The 24,005-nt window shown below is 39.8% G+C and overlaps 1 protein-coding gene across 5 annotated transcripts in view; it reads right to left on the bottom strand.

Annotated features, from left to right (window-relative positions):
• Positions 1 to 24,005, bottom strand: part of caskin1 (CASK interacting protein 1) — a 120,374-nt gene that overhangs the window by 46,984 nt on the left and 49,385 nt on the right. For all 5 annotated transcript variants that reach the window (XM_038693003.1, XM_038693009.1, XM_038693025.1 and 2 more), the window contains exon 2: positions 13,350 to 13,401. In XM_038693003.1, coding sequence (XP_038548931.1) covers positions 13,350 to 13,401 — 52 coding nt within the window. The remainder of the gene's footprint in view (positions 1 to 13,349; positions 13,402 to 24,005) is intronic.

Below are 24,005 nucleotides of genomic sequence, written 5' to 3'. Positions count from 1 at the left end.
CACACGCACATACATGTCAGTGTTAATGGAAAAGCTTGGCATGACAAAAAGATTTAATAGCAGAGGATTAGGACCAAGGACCTGAGATCAGAAAAACAGAGTATATGGGGAGAGATGGGATGGTGGGACATGAAAAAGCATACACAAAAGAAAAGGTATTATTTCATGTAAAGAATACCCTGTGTGTGTGTGTGTGTGTGTGTGTGTGTGTGTGTGTGTGTGTGAGTGCGCGCGCATATCTGTGAGGCCAGAGGGTGCATGCTGAGTGGATGAGACTGATATGTCAGCCTAGATGGATAAGCATGAGAAAGGGTATAAGAAGGAGAAAGCATCACATAACCTGAGGACATAAATGTACACAAACACACACACAAAATGCCTTTGTGTGTTTCTAACACGCACACCTTCCATCTCACTCATATCAACAGTGTCATGTATTTCCTTCCTCCTCTCTGTGACTGTCCTTCTTCTCTCTGGAGAATTCCTGTTTGCTGTCAAACACTATCAGAGACAGCTTTATGAGGGGTTCTGACCTTGGAATATATGACCCATGAAACTAAGGTGGCAAGCAAGTTCACATAAACAGTCAGAAGTGCAATGGATGGGGTGTTTGTCAAGATTTGCTGCAGGCTGATGATTTAAACAGCAGGCCAGGAGATAAAAAATCTACATCGTGTTTGTTTGATTAGGAATGAAGCTCCATAGAGAAACCTGAGCATGCTGACCAGGAACTTTTGTTTAGGTAAAAATGAGCAACAGAGTCATCTACATGTTACATACAGAATTAATAAATGTTAAATGTTTTTTAATGATATTTACCAAAAAACATTTGCATTAGGCTGAACACTGGCAAGCCACTTGCATGGCTTAAAAAATAAATGTATGTATAATTAAATGTGTGGGCTTGATAACTTGATTCAGCTGCATGACACATCAGTCAACCTCATGCAATCCAATTCATCATTTTACAGTGCCTGTATTAGAGCTGCGCCTTGCAATTATTGTGCATGCATTGTGCTAATTGCACAGGCAGAGATGATGAACGTTGGCGTTGGGCACATCTCCTTTCAACGCATTTACGATTTATCTTCCCTTCCAGTGTCCAACCTTTCAACTCCCCCTCCTGCTAACGTCCATATCTTCACATGTGGGGAAAATCTCTCTTTTTTCCCTGTAATGTCACCCACTGTTGGGAAATATTCTGTAGCGATACTGCATGAATATATTTTGTAAATATAGCTCTAGTAGTTTTATACAAATTTGACAAAATATACCCAATTTGCATTTACACAGCTTGTTTTAACATAACTTCACACTGAGTAGTGGGGGAACCAATGAGCATTATCTGAGGGGCTCTATCTGAAGGCTAGTCTGGCTGTTCCCCCCAGTTTCCAGTATTTGTGCTAAGCTAAGCTAAATGACTGCTGGCTCTAACTACATGTCCAGACATGAGAGTGTTATATTCTCATCTAACTCTGGGTAAGAACGTGAATAAGTGTATTTCCACACATGTCAAACTATTCTTTTAAACCAATTAAACCCTGTTTAAACAAGTGCAGATTCTACAGTGTTGTAACAACAGATAGCACAGTAACTTCACTTCCTGATGGCTAAACGACAGACTTTCATTTGTCTCAATGATCCTCATTTGAGAATATACTTTAGTGTGTCTCTGCTTTTGGTTCAGGAAGAGTGAAGAGAGAGAAACCTAATAAAATAAAAGTCACTTTCTCTCTGACTTAAACCTTCTAGTGAATGAATGATAAATCATACTGATGCAATTAAATAATACTTCAAACCAGGCCACAGTGTGCAGCTGTGAAATTGATATCATATTTTATAGAATACATTCCTGAGGTAGCCAAAATCTCATATTTTTATATGATGTGGTTTATATCATTCAATCGAAATGTGAAATGCATTCATAGGTTATTAAAATGGTTGTATACAGGTATCCAAAATGCTCCATATTTGTATAGCAGAAACAAACATTCACACACATTCATACACTAGCGGAACAGCCGGGGTTCAGTATCTTGCCCAAGGACACTTCGACGTGCAGCCTCGGGGAGCCAGGATTGAACTGCCGACCTTCCGATTAACAGCCAACCCGCTCTACCTCCTGAGCCACAGCCACCCCAAAAGCAGGTACACAGCAAATTGAAGTCAACAGGCTAAAAGATTGAAACATGGTGTCCAAATCATTTCAACTGAAATCAAGGATCTGTTGTGATCATGAGGTATCTGTCACCATTATCAATGCAAACTGCAAATGTGGTAACAAAGTTATCTGGACTGCCATCAAATTCAGGGGGCAGGTGTATGTTTTTGGTGGTGTGTACTCTAGTTTCTGGTTAACGCTCAACCCAGTATTGTGCTTTTTTTATTGAACACTGAATGTTCTGTAACCATGGAGACTGTGCCAGCTTTGCTACCATTGGCAAGTGGCACGTGTGCCTGTCAGCTTGCAAGCTATCAACTTCCTAAGTGTGAATTATTTTGTGAGAAAGCTAAGCTTATTTTCAAGATAGTACTGGATATAGGAGTCTCACTCGCTCTGTGTGTTTGAGTGAGTGTGGAGCGGCATACTAAAGAGGGCTGCACTCCCAGAGTGACCTGCTCTAGTTTTTCCACTACAGATCACCCATCGCTCCTTCCCTCTTCTCCTCCGTCTCTGTCTACCTGCACGTCTTTGGTACTCCTATTCTGTTTTGACTGTTATATTATTTTCCTCCCTGCTATTATCTTCCACATGTCCTTTTCTCCATCCCTTTTTATTTTACTCTCTAAAGTTTCACTATGAAGACTACTACTACTTATAATAATATATACTAATACATACTATTTTATCAGTTTTTAGACCTTTTCTTTTCTTTTTGTTTGTGTTTTATTAATGTTAGATTTTCATGTATTTTACGCACTTGTATTTTACTATGCCCCCATGCCTTCAACATAAGTAAAAATATTATACCATTCTAAATAACATGTAGGTAACACAGAAACATTGAACTCTAACAGATATTTTGCAGTTATACAGCTATATTATATTATATTATATTATATTTTATTGGGTTATAATTTGAAATGCAAGCATCAATTCAATGTTGTAGCTGGTCAGGGTGAAACATTTAACTATTATAGCAGCAAATAAATAGTTTTACATATATATGTTTTGTATGCAAAATCATTAGCTGCAAAGTAACTAGTAACAAAAGCTGTACAGTACAGTACAGAACCTGAATAAATGTACTTAGTGATTTTCTACAGCTGCCGCTTTTTCACAGACCAAGACCTGTTGAGGTAACAGTGTTCTCTTAGACATCAGGGCCTGTATTTATCAAGCTTCTCAGAATTACTGATACTAACAATTGACTTAAGAGTAAAAAAGTTCTTGGCTCAAAGTTGCGCTTAAGTTAGTTATCAAGCATCTCTGTCCTAATTTGAGTGAAGTGTAGGATTAATTCTTAAGTGTCAGCCTTAGAGCTGATTCACAACACTTTGCTGTGCTTCAAACAGGATTTTGGGTGACGATGTAGGCAAGGACCAATCACTGAACAGATTTCCTTCTTTGAGAATATTCTCAGATAAATTCACATTGAATGGTGAAATTTCTAAGAGGAGCTTACATTTAGCACACATTTGACAATTAAGAATTTTTAAGAGAATACATTATGTACATAGGCTACATACACATTGGAAATGAAAGATAAGGAAGTTGATCTTTATATGAGCCCCGCAACCCTGTACGCAGGATAAGCGGTTGACGATTGGATGGATGGATGGGTCTTTATATGAGCGGTAACAATTGCACCTGCTCCTGGGAAACCGGGTATTTAATAATAATAATAATAATAATAATAATAATAATAATATTTGGTAACACTTTCTATGAAGGTCATCGCTATAATGACTTATGCATATATTTATAACGATAACGATATAATGCGTTCATAAGACATTATAACAGTTGTTATAATCACTTACAAACATGCATAAGGCGCTATAGCAAAGTTCATAACGTATTATGACCTTTTGATTTAATGTTTTATAACTAATAGTAATACCAGTTTATATCAATTTGCAGCAAGAATCTCCGACCATATAACCACCGACTCTGCCTCGTTATAAATACACTTTAGTCACCATTTACAATTAGTGATATAAAATGGAATAATAGCTTATAGTAATGTTTAAAGTTATATAGCATGTCTTTGTTTGCTTTAAGTAAAGTTACACATTTTGCGCAGGAAAACACCTTTTATTTATGTTTCTTCACTTTATGAACAATCTGTATGAATTTTGAACATTTTGCAGTTTAGCACAAAAACACAACATAATTACATCAAGGACACTCATTGTCAGGGTGGTAAAGGTTGCTCAAGAGAAGACCTGTTGCCGACCAACATCATGTAAGAAGAGGCTCAGATGTTGTCACAGATGAATGGAGAGCCTATGGACAGGCCCTAACAGATGCAGTGGACAATTAAAGACAACATCAGAGACATTATATCATGTTATAAATATATGCATAAGTCATTATAGAGATGACCTTCATAGAAAGTGTTACCTAATGTTTTTATAGCGCCTTTCATGGGACCCAATGACGCTTTACACATAATTACAAAGACAGAACAATAAAAGTCAGTCGGGGTTGAATGCCTTTGAGAAGAGGTGGTTTTAGGAGGTTTTTGAAGGTGTCCAGAGAGGGAGCATTTCGGATCTCTGAGGGGATGAGTTCCAGAGGGTGGGGGCTGCGACGCTGAAGGCTCTGTCCTCAAAGTCCCCAGTCTGGTGTGATGGACAGAGAGAAAACCCTTGTCGGTGGGCTGCAGGTTTCTGTGAGGGGGAGTAGGGGTGGAGAAGATCCAGTAGGTACTGGGGTGCAGTGGCATGGAGAGATTTATAGGTGAGCAGTAGGATTTTGTATTTGATGCGGAATTTGATCGGGAGCCAGTGAAGCTGAGCGAGGATTGGGGTGATGTGCTGCCACGTCCTAGTGTGAGTGAGAACCCTGGCAGCCGAGTTCTGGACATGTTGTAGCCTGTCCAGGACCTTGCTGGGTACCCCATATGGGACACCATTGCAGTAGTCCAAACGGGAGGTGATGGAAGGCATGGATGACTGACTCTGCCACAGAGTCTGAGCGTGAAGGTCAAACTCTGGAGATGTTTTTGAGGTGGGAGTAAGAGTGATTGTTAGCCTTAAGAAATTTGATAACTTGCTTTTATTCTTAAGTTTGAAAGTAGGAGTAAATTTCATGAATTCTCAGCACTTAAGACTAAAATGGAACTTTGAGAAGCTTGATACATAACGGCCCAGGTCTCAGTCCATGGTACCATGGTTTCAACCCAGCCATTCTGTCAGTAGCAATACACAGTAAAATGGGCCAAATGTTGTGGGGGGATTCCTATGGACCCCCAGTATTCAACATTGTAAAAAAAAAAAAGAAAGAAATAAAACTTGTAACAACTTGATTATGATGAAATAAAATACTACGTTAGGAAGTCAGCATCTTTGGGCCTTCCAGCAGCAGTAAACGTTGAGTCCTCTTCTCACAGCAAACACTGAGCAGACAGAGGAGGGGTCCCTCTGTGTGTGTGTCATAACCCACTTCTGTATCTCAGCAACGTCTTCCTCCCCTCGCTTTCCCCTTCAGGGTTAAACAGGGGAAGCATTACACAATGCTGCACTAGGCTGAGTAAAACGGCACTGTGTGTGTGTGTGTGTGTGTTTGTGTGTGTGTGTGTGTGTGTCCGTGTGTGCGCATCCCTGCAGAGTGTGTCGGGGGGTGTATGTATGAGGGAGGGAAGCCCTTGCTTTTGCCAAGTAGTAAAACCTACCATGCAATATTTATCCCTCCCTTCTTCTCTTCTCCCCCACAAATCCGCCTCTCTCTTCCTCTCTCTATCCATCTTCCCCCAGATCTCTCTCTTGCTCTCGTCTCCTCCCACTTCAGCCTTTGACAATCTCACTATTTCCCTTTCACAGCTCCGCCCTCTTTCTCCTCCTGTACTTCCTCTCCAGCCTCTTCCTTTATGCCTCCTTCGCTCTCTCGCTCGCTTCCTCATTTACTCTGCCTTTTCCCTCCATAAATCCATCACTCTCCTTACCACCTCCTGCTTCCAATTCCTGAGACCCCATATACCCATTTCTGGGCAGGTGGATTTCATCTTAAGTGTATGCCAACTTATCTTGCAAAACAACTCTGTAGTCAGTCATGTTACAATCTTTCATGTAATCAGTGGTTTCTATGCCTTTAAGATTTGTCTCAGCACTAATGACACATGTGTATGTGTATGAATACTTCTTCTTATCCACGGCCCTTGTCCCTTATTACCTACAAAGTTTTTATCGAAAGTAATGGATTCTGTTGGGCCCCATTTGATCTCTGTTTCTAACAGCTCAGGTTGTGTCCCTGATTATTTTAAAATGGCTTGCGTGAACCCACTTTTAAAGAAACCTGGTTTAGATCCCTCCCTCCATCAAAATTTCAGACCAATTTCAAAACTGCCTTTTATTGCAAAGATTCTAGAAAGAATTGTGTCCAAACAGCTGCTCACTGTACTGGAAAATAACAAAATATTTGAAAAGTTTCTGTCTGGTTTCAGGAAGTACCACAGCACTGAGACTTGAGGTCCTGGTACTCCTGGACCTTAGCGCTGCTTTTGACACCATTGATCACAACATCATGTTAGACAGACTGAGGCACTGGGTGGGGATCTCTGGTACTGCCCTAGAATGGTTTTCATCCTACCTGTCAAATAGGAAGTTTTGCGTGTCTGTAAACAACTATGTCTCTTCGTTCTGTCCAGTTAAATATGGTGTGCCTCTGGGGTCGGTCTTAGGACCCATTTTGTTTTCCTTGTATCTGCTTCCCCTTGGACATATTATCCAAAAACATGGTATTTCTTTTCATATTTATGCTGATGGCACACAAATATACTTGCCCATCAGATCCACAGACCCTGGAATGCTGAGTTCACTTAACAACTGCCTTTGTGAAGTTAAAAAATGGATGTCAAATAATTTCCTCCAGCTGAACTCAAGACAAAACAGAAATCCTGGTCATTGGGTCCCAGCAGATGGCTGATCAAATACTGCCATCTGCTGGTTCCCTAGTAAATCACATTAAGCCTGTGGCAAAGAACCTTGGTGTTTGGTTTGATAGTAATTTAAATTTCGAGCAGCACACCACAAAGCTTGTTCAATCGTGTTTTTATCAACTTAGAAATATAGCAAAAATTCAATCTATGTTAACTTTTAAGAACACCGAGACCATTTTACACGCCTTCATCTCATCACGCCTGGATTATTACAACAGCCTTTTCACATGTTTAACCCAAAAATCTAATGATCGACTCCAGACTGTCCAGAACTCAGCTGCCAGGCTTTTAACCAGAACAAAGAAATATGACCACATTACCCCTATTTTAGCTTCATTACACTGGCTCCCAGTATGTTTTAGAATTTACTTAATTGACTTACTAAAATTTTATTGATCACTTATAAAGCTCTTCATGGCCTCTCGCCTTGTTATTTTTCTGACCTTTTAGTCCCATACACACGAAATCAGGTCGGCTGAGTCAGTGAACTCTTTTAAGTCCCTTCTTAAAACATACTTTTATAGGAGAGCCTTTCCCGATCTTATTTGACTTTATTTTATCCCTTTTATTTTATTCTATTTTACTTATTTTATATTTATCTTAAATATGTATTTTAGTCTTTTCATTGTTTTCTTGCTTTTATCTTGTATTGTTTTTGTATTATTGTCTTTTGGGCATTATTGTCTTTACACTTGTTAAAGCACTTTGTAACTTGTTTTTGAAAAGTGCTCTACAAATAAAGATTATTATTATTATTATTATTATTATTATTATTATTATTATCGAATCTTTTTAGGGTTGAGTAACAAAAGGTACCTGTACTTCACCAGCTACTTACTCCAAATACTGAAGGTCTGCTGAAGAACTGGGTTGATCAGATTAAAATGTTGATATGAATAGAAGCTTAATGCGAAGATTCATCATTTTTCTGGAGAAATGTCACCAATCTCTAGGTCCCTGTTGAACTACAGAAACACACAGTCCACTGGCGGCTGTACAGAGTCATGTGTCTTTCAATCAAAAACAATCTCTGGCTGCATACAGCACATTAACCAGAGGACAGACAGACATTTTAGCCGTCACAGAATTAATCTAATCTGTCAGTGGCAGTTTTGCACAACTCTTTACTGATAAAAAAAGCGTGAGGCGAGATAAAAGGTTTGATAAGTGAAATAAATGACCCCAAACCTCTCCCTATCTGTCTTAAAGGAAATGTTCATTTTTGCTTTCTTGCCAAGAGTAAGATGATGAAAACTGATATCACACATCTGGACGCTAAATACGAAGCTACCGCCAGCGGCTAGTTAGCTTAGCACAAAAACAGGAAATGGGGAAACAGCTAGCCTGGCTAGAAGTGTAAAAACGGCACATTGTGGTTTAACAGAGGGTTAGGTTTCTGACTTTTTTTTCCTGCAAGGCGTAGTGACTTATTGAAGATTTGTCCACCATGAGGTTGCCAGACATCCAGTGAAAATACTGTGAGACTTTTTTTCAGTCTATGTTAACCCGCTGCTGGTGGTATCTTTATATTTACTGTACAGAATGGTATCCTCATCTAACTCCTAACTATTCCTTTAAAACATGAGTATCTAGCTGTTATTATAACATACAAATGCAATGATGACACCAATGACAGTCACAAGCTAGATGGATAAGCATTGCTGGGCTTGTATTTATGTAGGGATGGAAGCCACAGTAAAACCCACTTTCCAAGACATCACTGCACCACTGCTGATCTCATGTATCTCCATTTCCGAAACCAAACTCTGCCTCTTATCTTGGTCTTTCAGTTCCTCTCACCAGCTGCCTCTGTTTATTTATCTATGTTGCTCATCTCTGTCTCTCTCACGATCCTGTCAAAGTCTGCATGTCTACCTCCTCTCTTCCTGTGATCCTGTTTCTATATACTGTATATGTAAGTATATATATATATATACACACACATACATATATATATTTCAACCCACCCCCTGTTGTACAAAATCTTTTCATGTCATTTTGTTCCCGCACAATCATCCCATGAGCTTTAACTGGTCATATTCACCTGTCTCACACACACACACACACACAGACACACACAGACAAGCACAGTTTGACCCATTTTCAGTAATGAGAGATTCGTATGCCTCCTGGGCCTTCCCAAAACACACTGCTCCAACAATCACACACTGGACATGGGAGGAAGGAAGACAATCACTCTATCACTCTTCTCTCCCATCTACTGGTGTGTGCTCACCTTGTGCTTCTCAGCGAGCATCCAACACGCATGTGTGTGTGCTCCAGCTCCTGGCTCATTTATCATGTTGTCTTCTGTCTCTGTTCTTTGCTAATCAGTGTTTGTCACTCCGCCTGCATGTGTGTGTCCCCATGCTTTATCTGGCCATAAAACACAGAGTCCAGATCATCTAAGGAGTTACGTATTTGATGTCTTTCTGTTTCGGAGACGATAGCTCTGGCTGTGCCTTCTGAGTACTTGAAATTTGTGTAAAAATGCCCTGGAGTGTGTGTTAATGCAGACAAGTATCCAATCAGCCTTTGCGTTACAAGGGTGACAATCTGTTCTGGTAAAAAAAGTCATCATGGCCTTATTGTCAAAAAACTATTTTGTAAGTGTTAAGATGACTCACTTATTTCCCCCATAGTCACATTTATTTATGGCAGCAGTCACTTAGCATAGAACCGTCTTTTATTACACGGTTCTGTGCTGTGTCTCATTAGCTCCTCTTTTGCTTCTAAAGGAAAATCGCTGATTAATTATCTATTTGTCACTATACTGTTTCTAAAATGTTTCCTCTCTTTTATAATGTTTTGTTTGCATTTTGATGGAAACAGTGACATGGCTATCGGGAGGACAGGAAAAGAATCCTGACCAGTTGGTGCCATTTTGGGACAGAACCAAGTTGACAATATTAAGTCTTGTTGCGCCTGCAGGCTACAAGCTGTCTCCATGTTCAAACCCACACAACACGGACATTGACCTAAAGAGAGAAAGTAGGTATTCTGTTAAATTCTTGCACACAAAAGGAAAGAAAGAACGAAAGAAAGAAAGATACTAAACAAAAAAGGTGTTGTACGTTGATTGATACTGTCTAGTGCTGGGCAACGATTAACATTTTTAATTTAGATTTATCGCACAATTTTCTGTGATTAATTGCATAGTTATGCACAAAATTCGATAATGAATTCTAAAATAGTGTACATTTAGTATTTAAATGTACTGCTATAAACACAAAAGTCCAATAACATGGATTGCAAAATCTTTAAACAAATAAGGTGCTTTTTACCAGCAGTATTCCCTTTACACAGTAGCAATAAAATATTTCTTGTAAATCTCAACTTAAACATTAATGTAATCAAATCAAATATTAAACCACAGCTATTTGCCACTGCCAGGGTGTTAGCTTTTATCTAAAACAAGTTACCATCAGAGTCCAGAGCCACGATCATAACATCATCACAGGCACCTTCTGAGCAACAGGTCAACATAAATAGATCTGGGGGGGTTTTTGTTGTTTTTTCTGAACAGGTATCAGCAGAAACATTTTTCTTTTATCAGGGAGCAGCATAAACAGTCTATGTTCAGTAGTAGTAGTAAGTGTCCCTGTTAGAGTGAGGTGAAGTGGTTGCCTCACGCACTCGCAAGCCCGCCGCCAAAGTTAAATTGTCTTGAACTTTGCGTATGTGACGAGGAGCACAAATAATTGGAAGAGAGACTAATCCTCGCTGTTTGAGTTTCCAGAATCTATTGCTGTTTACTAAATAGGACACCAACAGGAGGGAATTCACATGGCAAGGGAATACCTGCAAAACTAGATGTAGGCCCGTCAGGTAAAGTTATGTAGCATTAGCCTATAATTTTAACAACTTAAGTTACAAAGGCTACAGCTGTGTAGCGCACAGAAGCCGTTGCCATAGTTACTATCCATAGAGCGCCTGCCGTTAACTCGCGGAGCGCTTGTCTCCCTTTCTGATCACAGGAGCAAAGAGCAACCCCGTGGGGCCAAGAGACTACGTTGTGATTTTAACAACGTTCCTAAGATCGACATCTTCCCCAATACTCATCAGCATGCAGTGTGTAGCTATCCACTGCGCTATGGCATTTGTTTGCTTGTCTTGCTTTTATTTATTTACTTCTCCCACACGCTGCTTCCAGCATAGTCTGCCGAAGCCTCCCTCTGCTGCTTGTTTGGGTGGGTGGTTTGCAGGCTGATCAACATCCCACCCCTCCTGTGACCCATGGTTTGACTGTGTGTGTATTCAAAGCCAGAGAGCAACGTACTTTCAAAATAATATTAATAAAAACTGCGTTAACGGGAGATAAAATAACTGTCGGCGTTAATTAAATAAAGCGTGAATGCGAACATGCCCAGCACTCATATTGTGTATTATATATTAAATTCAGATCAGACTTCACTTCCTGCACTAGAAAGGAATGCGCTGGCACAGGTATGAATCTTTCTCTCTTTGTTATTCTTTCCTTTCTTCCAACACGTTTTCCAGATCTTTCTGTCTCACATAGTAAGCCTCTACACCTGCACAAATGCACTCATACAGTGCATATAAAATTGCATTCTTCTATGTCTCAATGGGGATCTCCTTGTCAGGGTTTATAAAGAGGCCTCTTCATCCTCTGTACACTCACATCTCCAGTCTCCTGTGACATACACCATTAAACTATGTCCCTATGTGACAAACATTCTCTCTCTGTTCCTCCTCCTCATCATTCTCACCCATTTGCTGCTTCTCTTTTCTTGTAATCTTATTTAAATAAAAATACTGACCAGCGTTTGGTTTTAATGACGGTGTAACACCAGCTGATGGACACCACTTAGGAAATGCTATTTTACACACACACACACACACACACACACACACACACACACACACAGAGCAGATGAGGAAAATCTGTAGCAAAAGATCCCAATTAGGAGCTTTTTTTTTTTTACAGAGTGAGTTCATTATGAGACTCCAAGTGATTGCCAAGAAGAGTACATGAATATAAAATGAACACTTGTGCAGACTCATTAGCCATGTGTGCTCATTATGAAGTAGAATTTCACTTGATCCATGCATTTCTATCATAAACTTTATTTACGACTTATTTGTGCAGCAGACGAACACACAGAGCCAATGTTAGCGTCAGCCAACGCGGAGCACTTAATACTGTGGGAGGAATTAAGGGGCAAAGAGGCAATAACAGTAAACACACTAATTAGATTACACTGTTCAGTTTCACTTAAGAGTGGCAAAGCGGCGTTGCGAGGATTACTTTTGATCTTTATCTTCACAGAAACCACTTTATTCACAACAGTTTGCAGTCTTTGAAATTACTCTCACAAGGGTTGAAGCTGTCATGACTCATGGTTGTAGGGATTTGCATTTCTACCTTGTGTTGTTTCCTGCTGCACTGCACAGCTGACAGTCATGTGTCATATGGACAAATGAATGGAAAAAGTGAGGGCCACCACGAGCATCTGGAACAGCTTTAGTGTTCCTCAGCATGGAGTCTGTGGAGCTCTACTAGAGGAATGAACAGGGCTCACTCAAGCCACCGCTGCTCGGCAATTTACTTTTCTCTGTAATGAACCAGTTCTACATGGGGCCAATACAAAACAACCCTCACGTGACAAATAACGATGTCTGTCCTAAAATATTTAGCTATGATATTATTCTCTCTGTCACACGTTGCCACAGTTCTCCACACCGAGTGCTCCATATTGTCTGACCCTAATGTTGGTTGTGTGTGTTTGTCTGCTGCACAAATAATTCCTAAATAAAGTTTATGATAGAAATGCAGGGATCAAGTTAAATTCACTTTGATGATTTGTCTATCATTGTTTTGTTTGTTTGAAGCAGTATCTTACGAACAAGTGCTCCTATAGCCGCATATTATACACACACAAGGTTTTTAATGACATGAATACTCTCTCTATGTCACACACACACACACACACACACACACACACACACACACACAAACACACATGCATGCCATTCTATTATGAACTTTAGCTGAGCAGTATTGAGGCTAATCCTTGAGCTTTTAAGGTTATAGAGACACAAGTAAAACTATCACGATAATGCAGGTTTATATGAAACGGGGGTGGAGCAAGTGCGTGTGTGTGTGTGTGTGTGTGTGTGTGTGTGTGTGTGTGTGTGTGTGTGTGTGTGTGTGTGTGTGGTGTGGTGGGGCAATAATGGAAATAGATGAGAGCTACATGGGATGAGTGAGGGAGAAAAGCTCACCCATCTGTATCCTGGAAGTTGACATTCACTTTCTTTGCAGAACCGAGGAGCTCTGAAAAAGAAACAAAGTGGAACATTAATTGATTTTTTGCAACCAAGAAATAACAGCAATAGTCAGTCTATGCCTTTTTATAATATTACGCAGAAATATAGGTGTTATATTTAATGTTGATGTTGACAGCATCACTGTACGATATGTGATGAGTATTTTTTATTGGATTTCATGCCAAAGAACCGACATTTTTCACTTTTTCCTTCCCCGGAATGAAAAACGCTTCTCGAATGTGCAGATGTCATTTCTTATGAGTCAAACTGTCGTCATATTTCACCGCCTGCTGTTTGCAGGAAAGAATGTCATCTCCTCCAGATCAGGCCCCCTATGGTGATAATATCTGTGTGTCGTTTTGAATTTTTACATCATTCAGAGCATGCTTGCTACTGTGTGTGATTACACATAGAGTGAGGTAGTGTTACTGCAGAATCACAATCAAAAGCCACTGATGAAATATCTTAAATGGATAACCTTTAGATTAAGATTATCATGCACGCAAAATTACCACAATAAAGTGCCTGTACAAAAAAAGTTATTAAAGTAATCAAATAAACTATTACAGAAACTATATGTGTTAAAGTGAATTTATTGCACACAATAGTTTAGTTACTTCAGTGCTTTACTTTGGCCTCATGTTATAGATTCTGAGTGCATGGCATGCTGGCGATGGACTCGAAAACCACTTTGTGACTGACCTGTTTGTTAAATGTGCCTCATGAATAAATTTAAACTGACTTTTGCTTGAGTGCAGATAGTGATGCTCCACTATGTATTTAAATTACAGCTGTTTAGGTTGTACACAAACAACACAGTCTCATAGAAATCTCAAAGTGATATCCCTAAAATTTAGGATAATAATATCCTGTGAGACAATGCTGAGACCACACTGTAAACTCAAAGAGCTTAGTTGCCCTAAGGCCTCTTTCTCTCCTCAGCTGAGCTGGGCTCAGTCTCATTCCTGTTCCAGACCAGTTAGTATGTAGAGGAATTGAACTATAAAACCATCCGACCACAATCAATCACCAAACTCTGCTAGCTCTAAACAAAAGCACACACTACGGGCGATGGAGGAAACACAAACATTTAAGTTCTGTTCTGCTGCTTTGTCAGATATTATTCTGATCAAGCACAAACTTTCACCACAAGACTCCGAGTGAACAGCCATGCTGGCAGCTCTGCGAGGCTACACTTTGAGCTCAATGCCAATGTCAGCATGCAAACCTGCTCATGATGACAGTGTTAACATGCTGATATAGATTACTAAGTTTAACACCATGTCATTAGCTTTGCAGGTATTTAGTCATAAACCAAAGTATTGGACGAAGTGAAATTTTGACCTGATGGTGGTGCTAGTTGAAAATTCAAAGGATCACCAAAGTTATTCATCCTGAGGGAACATGAATATCTGTATGAACTTTTTAGGTTTAGGTCATATTCACTGTTAACATACTTAAACACATACATATTAATCATGGTTAATCACTTATTGGCTTAAAAGAACGGGTGCAGAGCCCTGCACAGACGCATACGCACACATAACACAATGTTCTACTTTTACCCACATTATTTTTAAATTTTCTGCCCTTTGGTTTTATGTCTATTAGCTGATGATGCAGAACTGAGGCACAGCAAAGATGAGTCTGTATTCTCTCTTTCACTCTGTCTACACACTCCTGCAAACACACACACACACAACCACATTCCCTCCAGGGTGCAGGAAACAGGACAGTCCCTCTATTGTAGAGGAGACAGCTCCCAGTGCCACTGGGAGAGGAACATTGATTTCCTAACAGGCTATTTCTGGCCACTAAATGCAGGGATTCACTCACATACACACACACACACATGGACCAATAGCTTTTAAAGACACAATCTACATCCTCTGTGTGTGTTTACTTGTTGTGAAAGGGGTCACTGTAGAACCTGATATGAATCCACTAATATGCATAAATAAAAAGGTATGGAAGGGTAAAAGTAGGGTCTGAAAAACTGACAAGAGACATTTTAAGAAAGTGATCCGAGGATAGAACAAATAGAACATCTTTTAATTTTGGGAATCGCTGATAAGCTCCATGCAATGAATGGCTTCTTCCCAAAAAAAGAACAAACGCATGCACACACACACACTACTCTTTGTTCACGGTCTTCCACATGTCCAGCAGGCGCTAACTGTGACCTTTTGACTCCATCAGACCATCAGACCGTTTTCATAGTTATGATTATAGCTGGTCATATGTAGCCAAGTGATGCAAATGGATCCAACTTCAGTGCCTCAGACCTCTCTCCTCAGGCCCCTCTGACCAGCTATAGCATAACTATGACCACGGACATACAAACTTGCAAGATTTGTAGAATATAACAATACTACATAGTTAGTTACTGATCACATGTCATAACAAACAGGATTTGTTGGAAAGCTGGACGCAGGCTACGACAGGCTGTATGTAGTAAACTGCAACCTAATGTTACCCAACTCGCTAACCTCTATGGGAAATTAGAGTAGTAAGCCAAAAAACAGAAAAGCAGTGGCAACCAGTGATTGTGCAGTAGTGCCCTTGTCCTACGGAAGTCAGAACAAAGAAAATTAGGCCTTCTAGATCAAATATGAGTGAAGATTCAGCAACTGGATTGCTAATTTCTCGCCTCAAAGTTTTCAGAAACAGATTGTTGAACTGCTGAGGTGAAAAAAGTCAAGGTTTACATAGCCTACTTTATACAATGGAACCTACTACTCATCCTCAAACCCAATTGTCTTACAGAACTGGGGCCTCAGGAGGGAGGACTGCAGTTGGACCCTTCTCCTATTATTTGACAGGAAAACAGACACACCCAACAGACCAGGACAAGAATCCCCTCATTTAATCTGATGGTGTGGGAAAATAGGAACAGCATTGTTATTGTAGTTAGTAGTATTATTGTTATTGTAGGTATTGCAGTCTAGAGCTAGTTAGGTAGTATTATAAAGTATGATATGGAAAAATGTAAGATCAGACTGTTATTTTGTTAACCCTGTTTGACTGCTAAGCTTAAACACTTGTTCATAATTTCAAACAGAATCTTAAATGTTACAAGAAAAATAGCTTTGAGAAAAGACTGACTCGGGAGAGCAGGACACCCCTGCTAACTTTAGCCTACACTCTGATAGCATCCAGGATTGACTTCCATGCAGCGGGGAAGTACTAAAGAGAGGAAGTGCTGGTGATGAACAGAGCCTTTTGAACAAAACCCCCAAACCTCCAAACCTAATCTAGTTGTTGATGTGGTACTACTTTTGGGAGTAAGCTAGTTAGCTAGACATGCTAAGGATGTCAGCTTGCGCTAGAGCAAATAAAAACGCTGTTTAATCTATTCCTTCACACTCTCGCTCTTGTGTTTTCTGGCTTTGGAGAGGGTGATAAAAAAGACAACGCTCCAAACTCTAAACACCAAGTATCACTCTTACTACACATGTGGAGAAATCCAAAGCTTGGCAGACATGCTGCATGTAGTTATCACTGCTAAATCTACAATCATACAATCATTGTTTAGGGGAGGTGTTTACTGAACAGTCAGTTCACCTGTACAGGTGGAAACAGTAATGCTCAGAAACAGTGATAACCATTTTATGTTCAGAAAAAGCTCCTAACATGCATCTCACTCAAAAAAAACACGTCTTCTGGCTGAATTGCATTCTAGTCAGGAGTGTATCTATGTTCCCAGGGTTATAAGCTCCCAGGGTCCTATGTTACCCAGCTCAACATCCTTTTGATATGACATATTAAGGAGAGCTTTCAAAGGGATTTATGTTCGCAGCAAATTTCTTTTTCCCATAAGTCAAATGCTCAATGGGTCTACATGCTGAAATCACCCACTTACAGCTTGGAGCCTACTGATGTTACACTCCTTGAAACCTGTGCCCTCTAATTTGCAGGCAAGATACTTTTCCTGACTTTAGACAGTGGTATCTCCACAGTGGCTGAACTGATTCTTATCAGTCATTTGATATGTCCATCTCCCTTAAGTTCTTTTGCAATTTGAACTGCAAAGTTAGCCCATATTGATTTCTTATAATGTTAATCTATTTCAAGAGACACACATACTCATAGGACCCTGGGAACACCCTTCAAGTCTACCACGGCTACATTCATTGAAAAATTTGGCCTCATTCATTCATTGAACAAATTGGCCTCTCTTCTGTAATGGATTGTCCCTGCTGAATGTCAGAGCTAAGTGAAAGAGCAGACAGACATCTGATGTTCAGGATTACTATAGGTGTTGTGTAGTTGTGCTGGAAATCTGTCATATCAGAGAAGAAAAAACTGAAAACAAACATTTATCCAACATTAACAAGAACATCAACGACAGTAGGATTTAAGAATGTTGAAGTTAAATTTCCAAGAAACAGCCGTAAATGGGTTCAATGGATTCTAAACTCACAGCAATTAGTAACACATGATGGGTCATTAATAATTTAATGTTTTTACTTTCAGACAGTGACTACATATGCAGGATGGCCAGTAATGGGACTTGCATTTAGGTTACTACGTTTACATGCAATATTACAGTTAAAGAGAACGAGCAGAGGTTCATTTGTGCAAAAAAGCCAATTAGCTTTAAATTATCCTTTGGGCGGTTGTGTGCATTGTAAAGTGAATATATTGATCATTCTCAGTAGACTAATCAGGCTGAACACACACACACGCACACGCACGCCAGGAATATAAGGCAAACTGGGTGATAAATACCTCCTGTCAAAATTTGTGCTATTGCATCAGTGTGTCCATTCCTCTGTGTGTGAGTGTTGCTCAGAGATGCTGGACAGCAACAACATAGTAGACAGTCATAACAAACAGTGAAACCATGGTTATGGAGAAGCCAGCCAGCCAAAAAACACACACTTAAAACACTCCACACCCACATGGCTGCAGTCACTTTGGATGACTCTGACACTGCACTGACTGCAGGCCTATTGGAGTCACTGTCAAAGCATCTGACAGCACCCATATGTATTTCCTGTGTTTTCCAGCGTAGACCTGCCTGCAGCAAGAACAGTGTCTGCAGCATTAAGTGAAAGGGAATATAATAAAACCCTGTTCAATAGAAAAATCTTCACCAGTTGGCAACTGTACATTTCAATATTCATTTTGGCTTGAAATGCCTTTATGGAAATCTTAAAATAAACTTTCCCCCAAAAGCAAAACTTGAAGATCTCTGAAAAATGCTGGAGGCGAGCAATCTTTAAACCAAAACGCATTCATAAAAATCACTTATTTTAAAGTCATTTAAAAACTGTTGATTTTTTTTCTGTGTGTGCAAGTCAGGCTGTTGGCATACTGCCTTTGGTAATACTGTAAAACAAAGTAAAAGAAAATTGAATAGAGAGTGAAAAATATAATATTGAGGGTTAGAACTGAGCAACAGTTAATATGTACAACAAATGCAGCAAATGTAATGTTGTTTAAAAGTAAATGTTGAAATATGCAGTATGTTCAATAGGACACGTCATGGAATGTAAATATATGAGACTGTGAAGTAATATATAAGGTAAGAAATGTATAAAACATATCTGACAGAAAAACATACTAGCTTTGGGAGCTTTTAACTACATCACATTGTCTTCATTGGAAGACAGGCTTTGCTCAGGTGACCTCCTTGAAATGTGGCGAAAGCTCCAGAAAAAAGCTAGAAAATGGACCTTGAATTAAGATTTTTTTGCCAAACTACTACGGAGAGCTAAAGTCCTGCCATCTTTTCTGGGCTAGCTGCTGTTCCACTAGCTTCTGTACACTGGAATATTAAAACAACACTGTAAACAAGTACAGTGGAGCTAAATGCTAACGTTAGCTGATGCCAGAGCTAGCAAGCTGATATTTAGCAGGTTTAACATTCACCAAGTTCACCAGTTTATTTTAACATGCTAGCAAGCAACAATTGCTTATTAGCACAAAGTACAGCTGAGGCTAATGGGAATTGCACAATGATTAGAAGAAGAAGTTTTATTTATATAGGACCTTTCCAGAGCTCAAGGTCGCTTTACATGGTACATTTACACACTAACCCACAACTTACAATCACATAGGATACATATAGTCACATTTAAACGAAATACATGTTAAATAGATATGTTTTTAACTGTGTCTTGAATGTAGCCACAGATGAAATATTTCGACATGAAAGGGGCATTGAATTCTTGATTCTTGAATCACAAGGATTCCGTAATTTTGGAGCATTAACACTAAATGACCTTCCATCTACTGTAGACAACCGGAAACGAGGGATGGACAATAAACCAAGTTCAGTTGATCTGAGAGACCGTGCAGGGCGGTAGGTGAAAAGTAGATCAGACAAATATGGGGGTGCAAGACCATTTAATGCCTTAAATGTTAGAAGCAATACCTTAAAGTGGATACGTGATGCCACGGGTAGCCAGTGAAGGTCATGAAGCACCAGAGTAATGTGAACAGAATGCCTGGTGGAGGTGAGAACTCTTGCTGCTGAGTTTTGAACGTACTGTAATCTTGCAATAAGTTTTTTGGGAAGACCAAGAAATAAAGCATTGCAATAATCCAGACGTGATGTGATTAATGCATGGATTAAGATTTCAGCGTCAGCTAAAGTGAGAGAAGATCTTAGACGAGCAATATTCCGAAGATGAAAGAAAGAGTTTTTAACAAGAGAAGAAATATGAGAGCCAAAAGATAGAGTCGAGTCGAATAAGACACTGAGGTTATGAGTCAGTGATGAAGGCTTAATATGGAAACCATCAATATAGAAGGACTCGTCCATCCTTTTGACTGAGGCAGCAGAGCCGATCACTAATATCTCAGTTTTATTGTCATTTAATTTGAGGAAGTTAAGGGACATCCAATGCTTGATGTCCCTGATACATGCAGTGAGTGAGTCAGGCAGGGATGGCCTATCGGAGCTGGTGGTGAAATTTGGTTAATTTGGATGTCATCAGCATAGCAATGGAATTGAAGTCCATGCCTGCGTATGATGTTACCAAGTGGGTGTATATAGATGATGAACAATAGTGGACCAAGAACTGAACCTTGAGGAACACCCTGTGTAAGTGAAATAGTGGCAGAATTATGACCTTGTATGCTGATATAATACTTTCTGTCGCTGATATAGGAAATAAGCCAGGAAAGAGCGGAACCAGTGATGCCGATATCAGAAAGCCGAGAAATAAGAAGTTTATGGCAGACTGTGTCAAAAGCAGCGCTTAGATCAAGGAGCATTAAGATGTTTATCAACCCTGAATCCATGGACAAAAGAATGTTGTTAACCACACGCAGAAGAGCAGTTTCAGTGCTATGAGATGGGCGAAAACCTGACTGAAAAGGTTCAAAAAGACCATTTATATCCAAATAAGATCGCAATTGCGAAGCAACAACCTTTTCAAGGATTTTGCTTAAAAATCTTAAATTGTTTTTTTAAGAATGGGGGTCACCGCAGATGTTTTTAATTCTGCTGGGACAATGGCAGAAGCTAATCTACAGTTTATCATATGCGTTATGAATGGTGCAACCTCGAGGACACACATCTTAAGCAAAACAGTAGGTGTAGGATCGAGTCGGCAGGATGTAGAATTTGACATCACAATTAGATCAGAAAGTAGAGAGAGAGTTTGATGAGTGAGCTGGACAAGATAACATTAAGTTTGAGTCACTTGTATGAGTGTTTTTGGTGATGGAATAAGTGATTGACATCAATTTGTCTGAAAAGAATTTAGAGAAGCTATTTACAAGCTCCTCAGAGCCTGACATAATATGTTGTGGTGGATTTGTGAGTTTGTTAACCATAGCAAAGAGTCTGCACGTGGAATTCCTAATAGTAGAGGATTATTGTAGATACAGCAGATTTCCGATGGACAGTTAGACAGTAGACATTCTGATAAAGTAGAAGCCCTTATCAAAGCAGAGAAAGAAGTTGAATTAACAGAATTGATTTTACGATAAGTCAGCATTTTCTTCTGAGGAGATATAGATATTGGAAACTGAAGTTTATGAGTTTGTGATCTGAAAATGCAAAATCAGAGCCATTAACAAGAATATTATTCAAGCCAGATGTACATATGAGATACAATATATGACCTCTGGAGTGAGTAGCAAAAGTTACATGTTGAGTCAAGTTGAAACAGTCCAACACAGACATCAATTCTTTGCATTGTGCAGTGTTTTCATGTATATTAAAATCACCAAGCAAAACAACAGATGAATGACAACCACAGACAAGAGTAAGTAACTCACTAATATCAGAGAAAAAGTCAGAGGGACATTTTGGAGGTCGGTAAATTAAAATTACAGCCAGTGACGTTTGGCCAGTCATTTTCAGCGCTAGGTATTCAAATGTTGTAACATTGTGGAACTCAATCTTGGATATTTTAATAGTCTCACGGCAAACTACAGCCAGCCCTCCACCTCTACGATGAAGACGCGGTTGAGAAAAAAAGATGTATCCAGGTGGCGTTAAGAGGTTCAAGTTCAAAAAGTCATTAGGCACCTGCCAGGTTTCCGTCAAAAATAGCATGTCCAGGTTAGTGTTAATGATTATGTCATTCAATACTGATGCTTTATCAGTTAGAGAACGGGTGTTCAGCAGCGCACATCGCAAGTCTGGAGATGCACGTCTGCAGATTCCGAGATCAGGATCAAGACGCATTGATCTTAAATTTCCAAAGTTGATAGGCCTATGTCTTTTATCCAGCTGTGTTGTATCTGGAACATGGGTGTCGGTAGAGACAACCGGAATATTATTGGAAGATGAGTAATGATAATTCCGAAGTTTTTTCCGCGACCAGTGAATGTAACGAGGTCGGCGTAAAACCTCAAGTTGTTCACACCGTTTATAAGTGTCAGGAGCCAGGCGGAAAGATCCTTTTAATGTTCTGAGATGAGCAGCGGAAAAATGCAAAGCCATCTTGGGAGAAATACTTTGATTAACTTCATCAACAAACAGCAAAAACCAAAAAATACCAAAAAACAAAACCTGTAAGTGGATATGTGACGACATGACGAGTGATGACCAGTTCGGCCTACACAACAGTTTATCGGTTTAACTGCGTTAGCCAGAACCATGTCGGAATCCACAATCCACAGAAGGGAAGGCTACCCAACCATACCAAGGATTGACACCACAAAAGACAAAATGACAAAGAGAGCGGAGACTCACAGTATCAGATGTCGAGAGGGATGAAAGGATGGTAATGGAGAGGGCTCGCAGCCGATCTGTGTGACAGGATCACGGAGACAACCAGGTCAGTTATCCAAAAAGTTTTGAGGGTGTGAAAATAGTCCAGTGAATAATCCAAGAGGGTTGACTCAGAGAAAAACATATCCAGAAAGCACAAATGTAACAACAGCATACAAACAGGTACCAGCGTGAAGCGGCAGCACAAGCGCGCCTAGCGTTCTCACACCGGAAGTGACAGACGCCCAACAATTCCCACCAACAGCAAGCACTAGGCGACGTAGGACCAACATTATTACAATTTAGGGGAACATGAACATTTTTACCAAAGTGAATGTCAATCCATCTTATTGTTATATTTCAGTCTGGACCAATGCACGGAACACTGTTGAATAAGGTTCCTAGCTTGTAATTTGCATTATTACAAAGTTTGTTTTTTATTAACTTCTGGAACATTTTTCTGTTTCACTTAGACTTTACATAAGATACATTTTAGTGTGTGTGTGTGCGTGTGCGTGTGCGTGTGTGACACTCTGGGAAAAACTGATCCACAGACCCAAAACTGAGTTAACACCACAGTCCACTCTGCCAGGTACTATGCTCTGCTTTTCATGCCCGTCCTGATGGGGTATTGATCGCTCCCCGTTAACATCATGCTCCAGGAAAGGTCAAAGGTCAAGGAGCACTGAAGGGCATGATGAGTTTTAATTTGCAGTGCTTATGCATATGCAAGCATGCATGTTAGAAAAGGTTAGATATATCCATATTCCAAATATGAGACAGAGACAGTGACTGTAAAAGACGAGGTCTTTTTAGGTGGATTACTTGCGGTCTGCTGATTCTGTTTCTTACCCCTGGCAAAAGATAGTCTGAATTTATCCTCATGGGACAGGAAAAGGGAACTGTGCCACTGCTTTTCTTAAAATGCTGGGCTGTTATATAATATCTATCCTGGGGGAGACTGAGTCTGTTGTACATACAGCTTTTAAACATGGGACTTTACTTTGTTCTATCACATTCAATACATTTACATTATAGATAGAAAGGAGAAGAAAGGAAAGGAAAGGAATGGATGATTCATTAGCCCTGTTAGCTTAGCTGTCTGCCCTTTTTCTGTCTCTCCAAATGTCTTTTCCCTTCCTCACTTTCTCTCTCCCTGGCAGTGAGGATGGAAAATAGTGTGCTGAACTCTGGAGTGCTCTCTGAGAGTAGACCTGTATTCTTGGCCCTGATCGATCTGTCCCCATTTCCCCTCCTCTGACTACTTCCTCCACCTCTCCACCTACTCTTTCTTCACTTTCTCCTTTCTACTTGTGCCAACCGCAAATGAGAAAGGTGATTGCATTTCTTTTCTCTCTTGTGCAATTGTTTTTCTCGCTGTTCCCCAATTGTAAAAATAATTTTTTTTGTTTTGGCAGATATTGTAGCAGGGT

Source organism: Micropterus salmoides, unplaced genomic scaffold, assembly GCF_014851395.1.
Source record: "Micropterus salmoides isolate LMB-PRFRI ecotype aquatic unplaced genomic scaffold, ASM1485139v1 Ms_hic_scaffold_10, whole genome shotgun sequence".
In the NCBI taxonomy this organism is placed as follows: Eukaryota; Metazoa; Chordata; class Actinopteri; order Centrarchiformes; family Centrarchidae; genus Micropterus; species Micropterus salmoides.
Note: the sequence above shows the minus strand (reverse complement) of the source record. Positions and strands in the feature narration are given on the sequence as shown.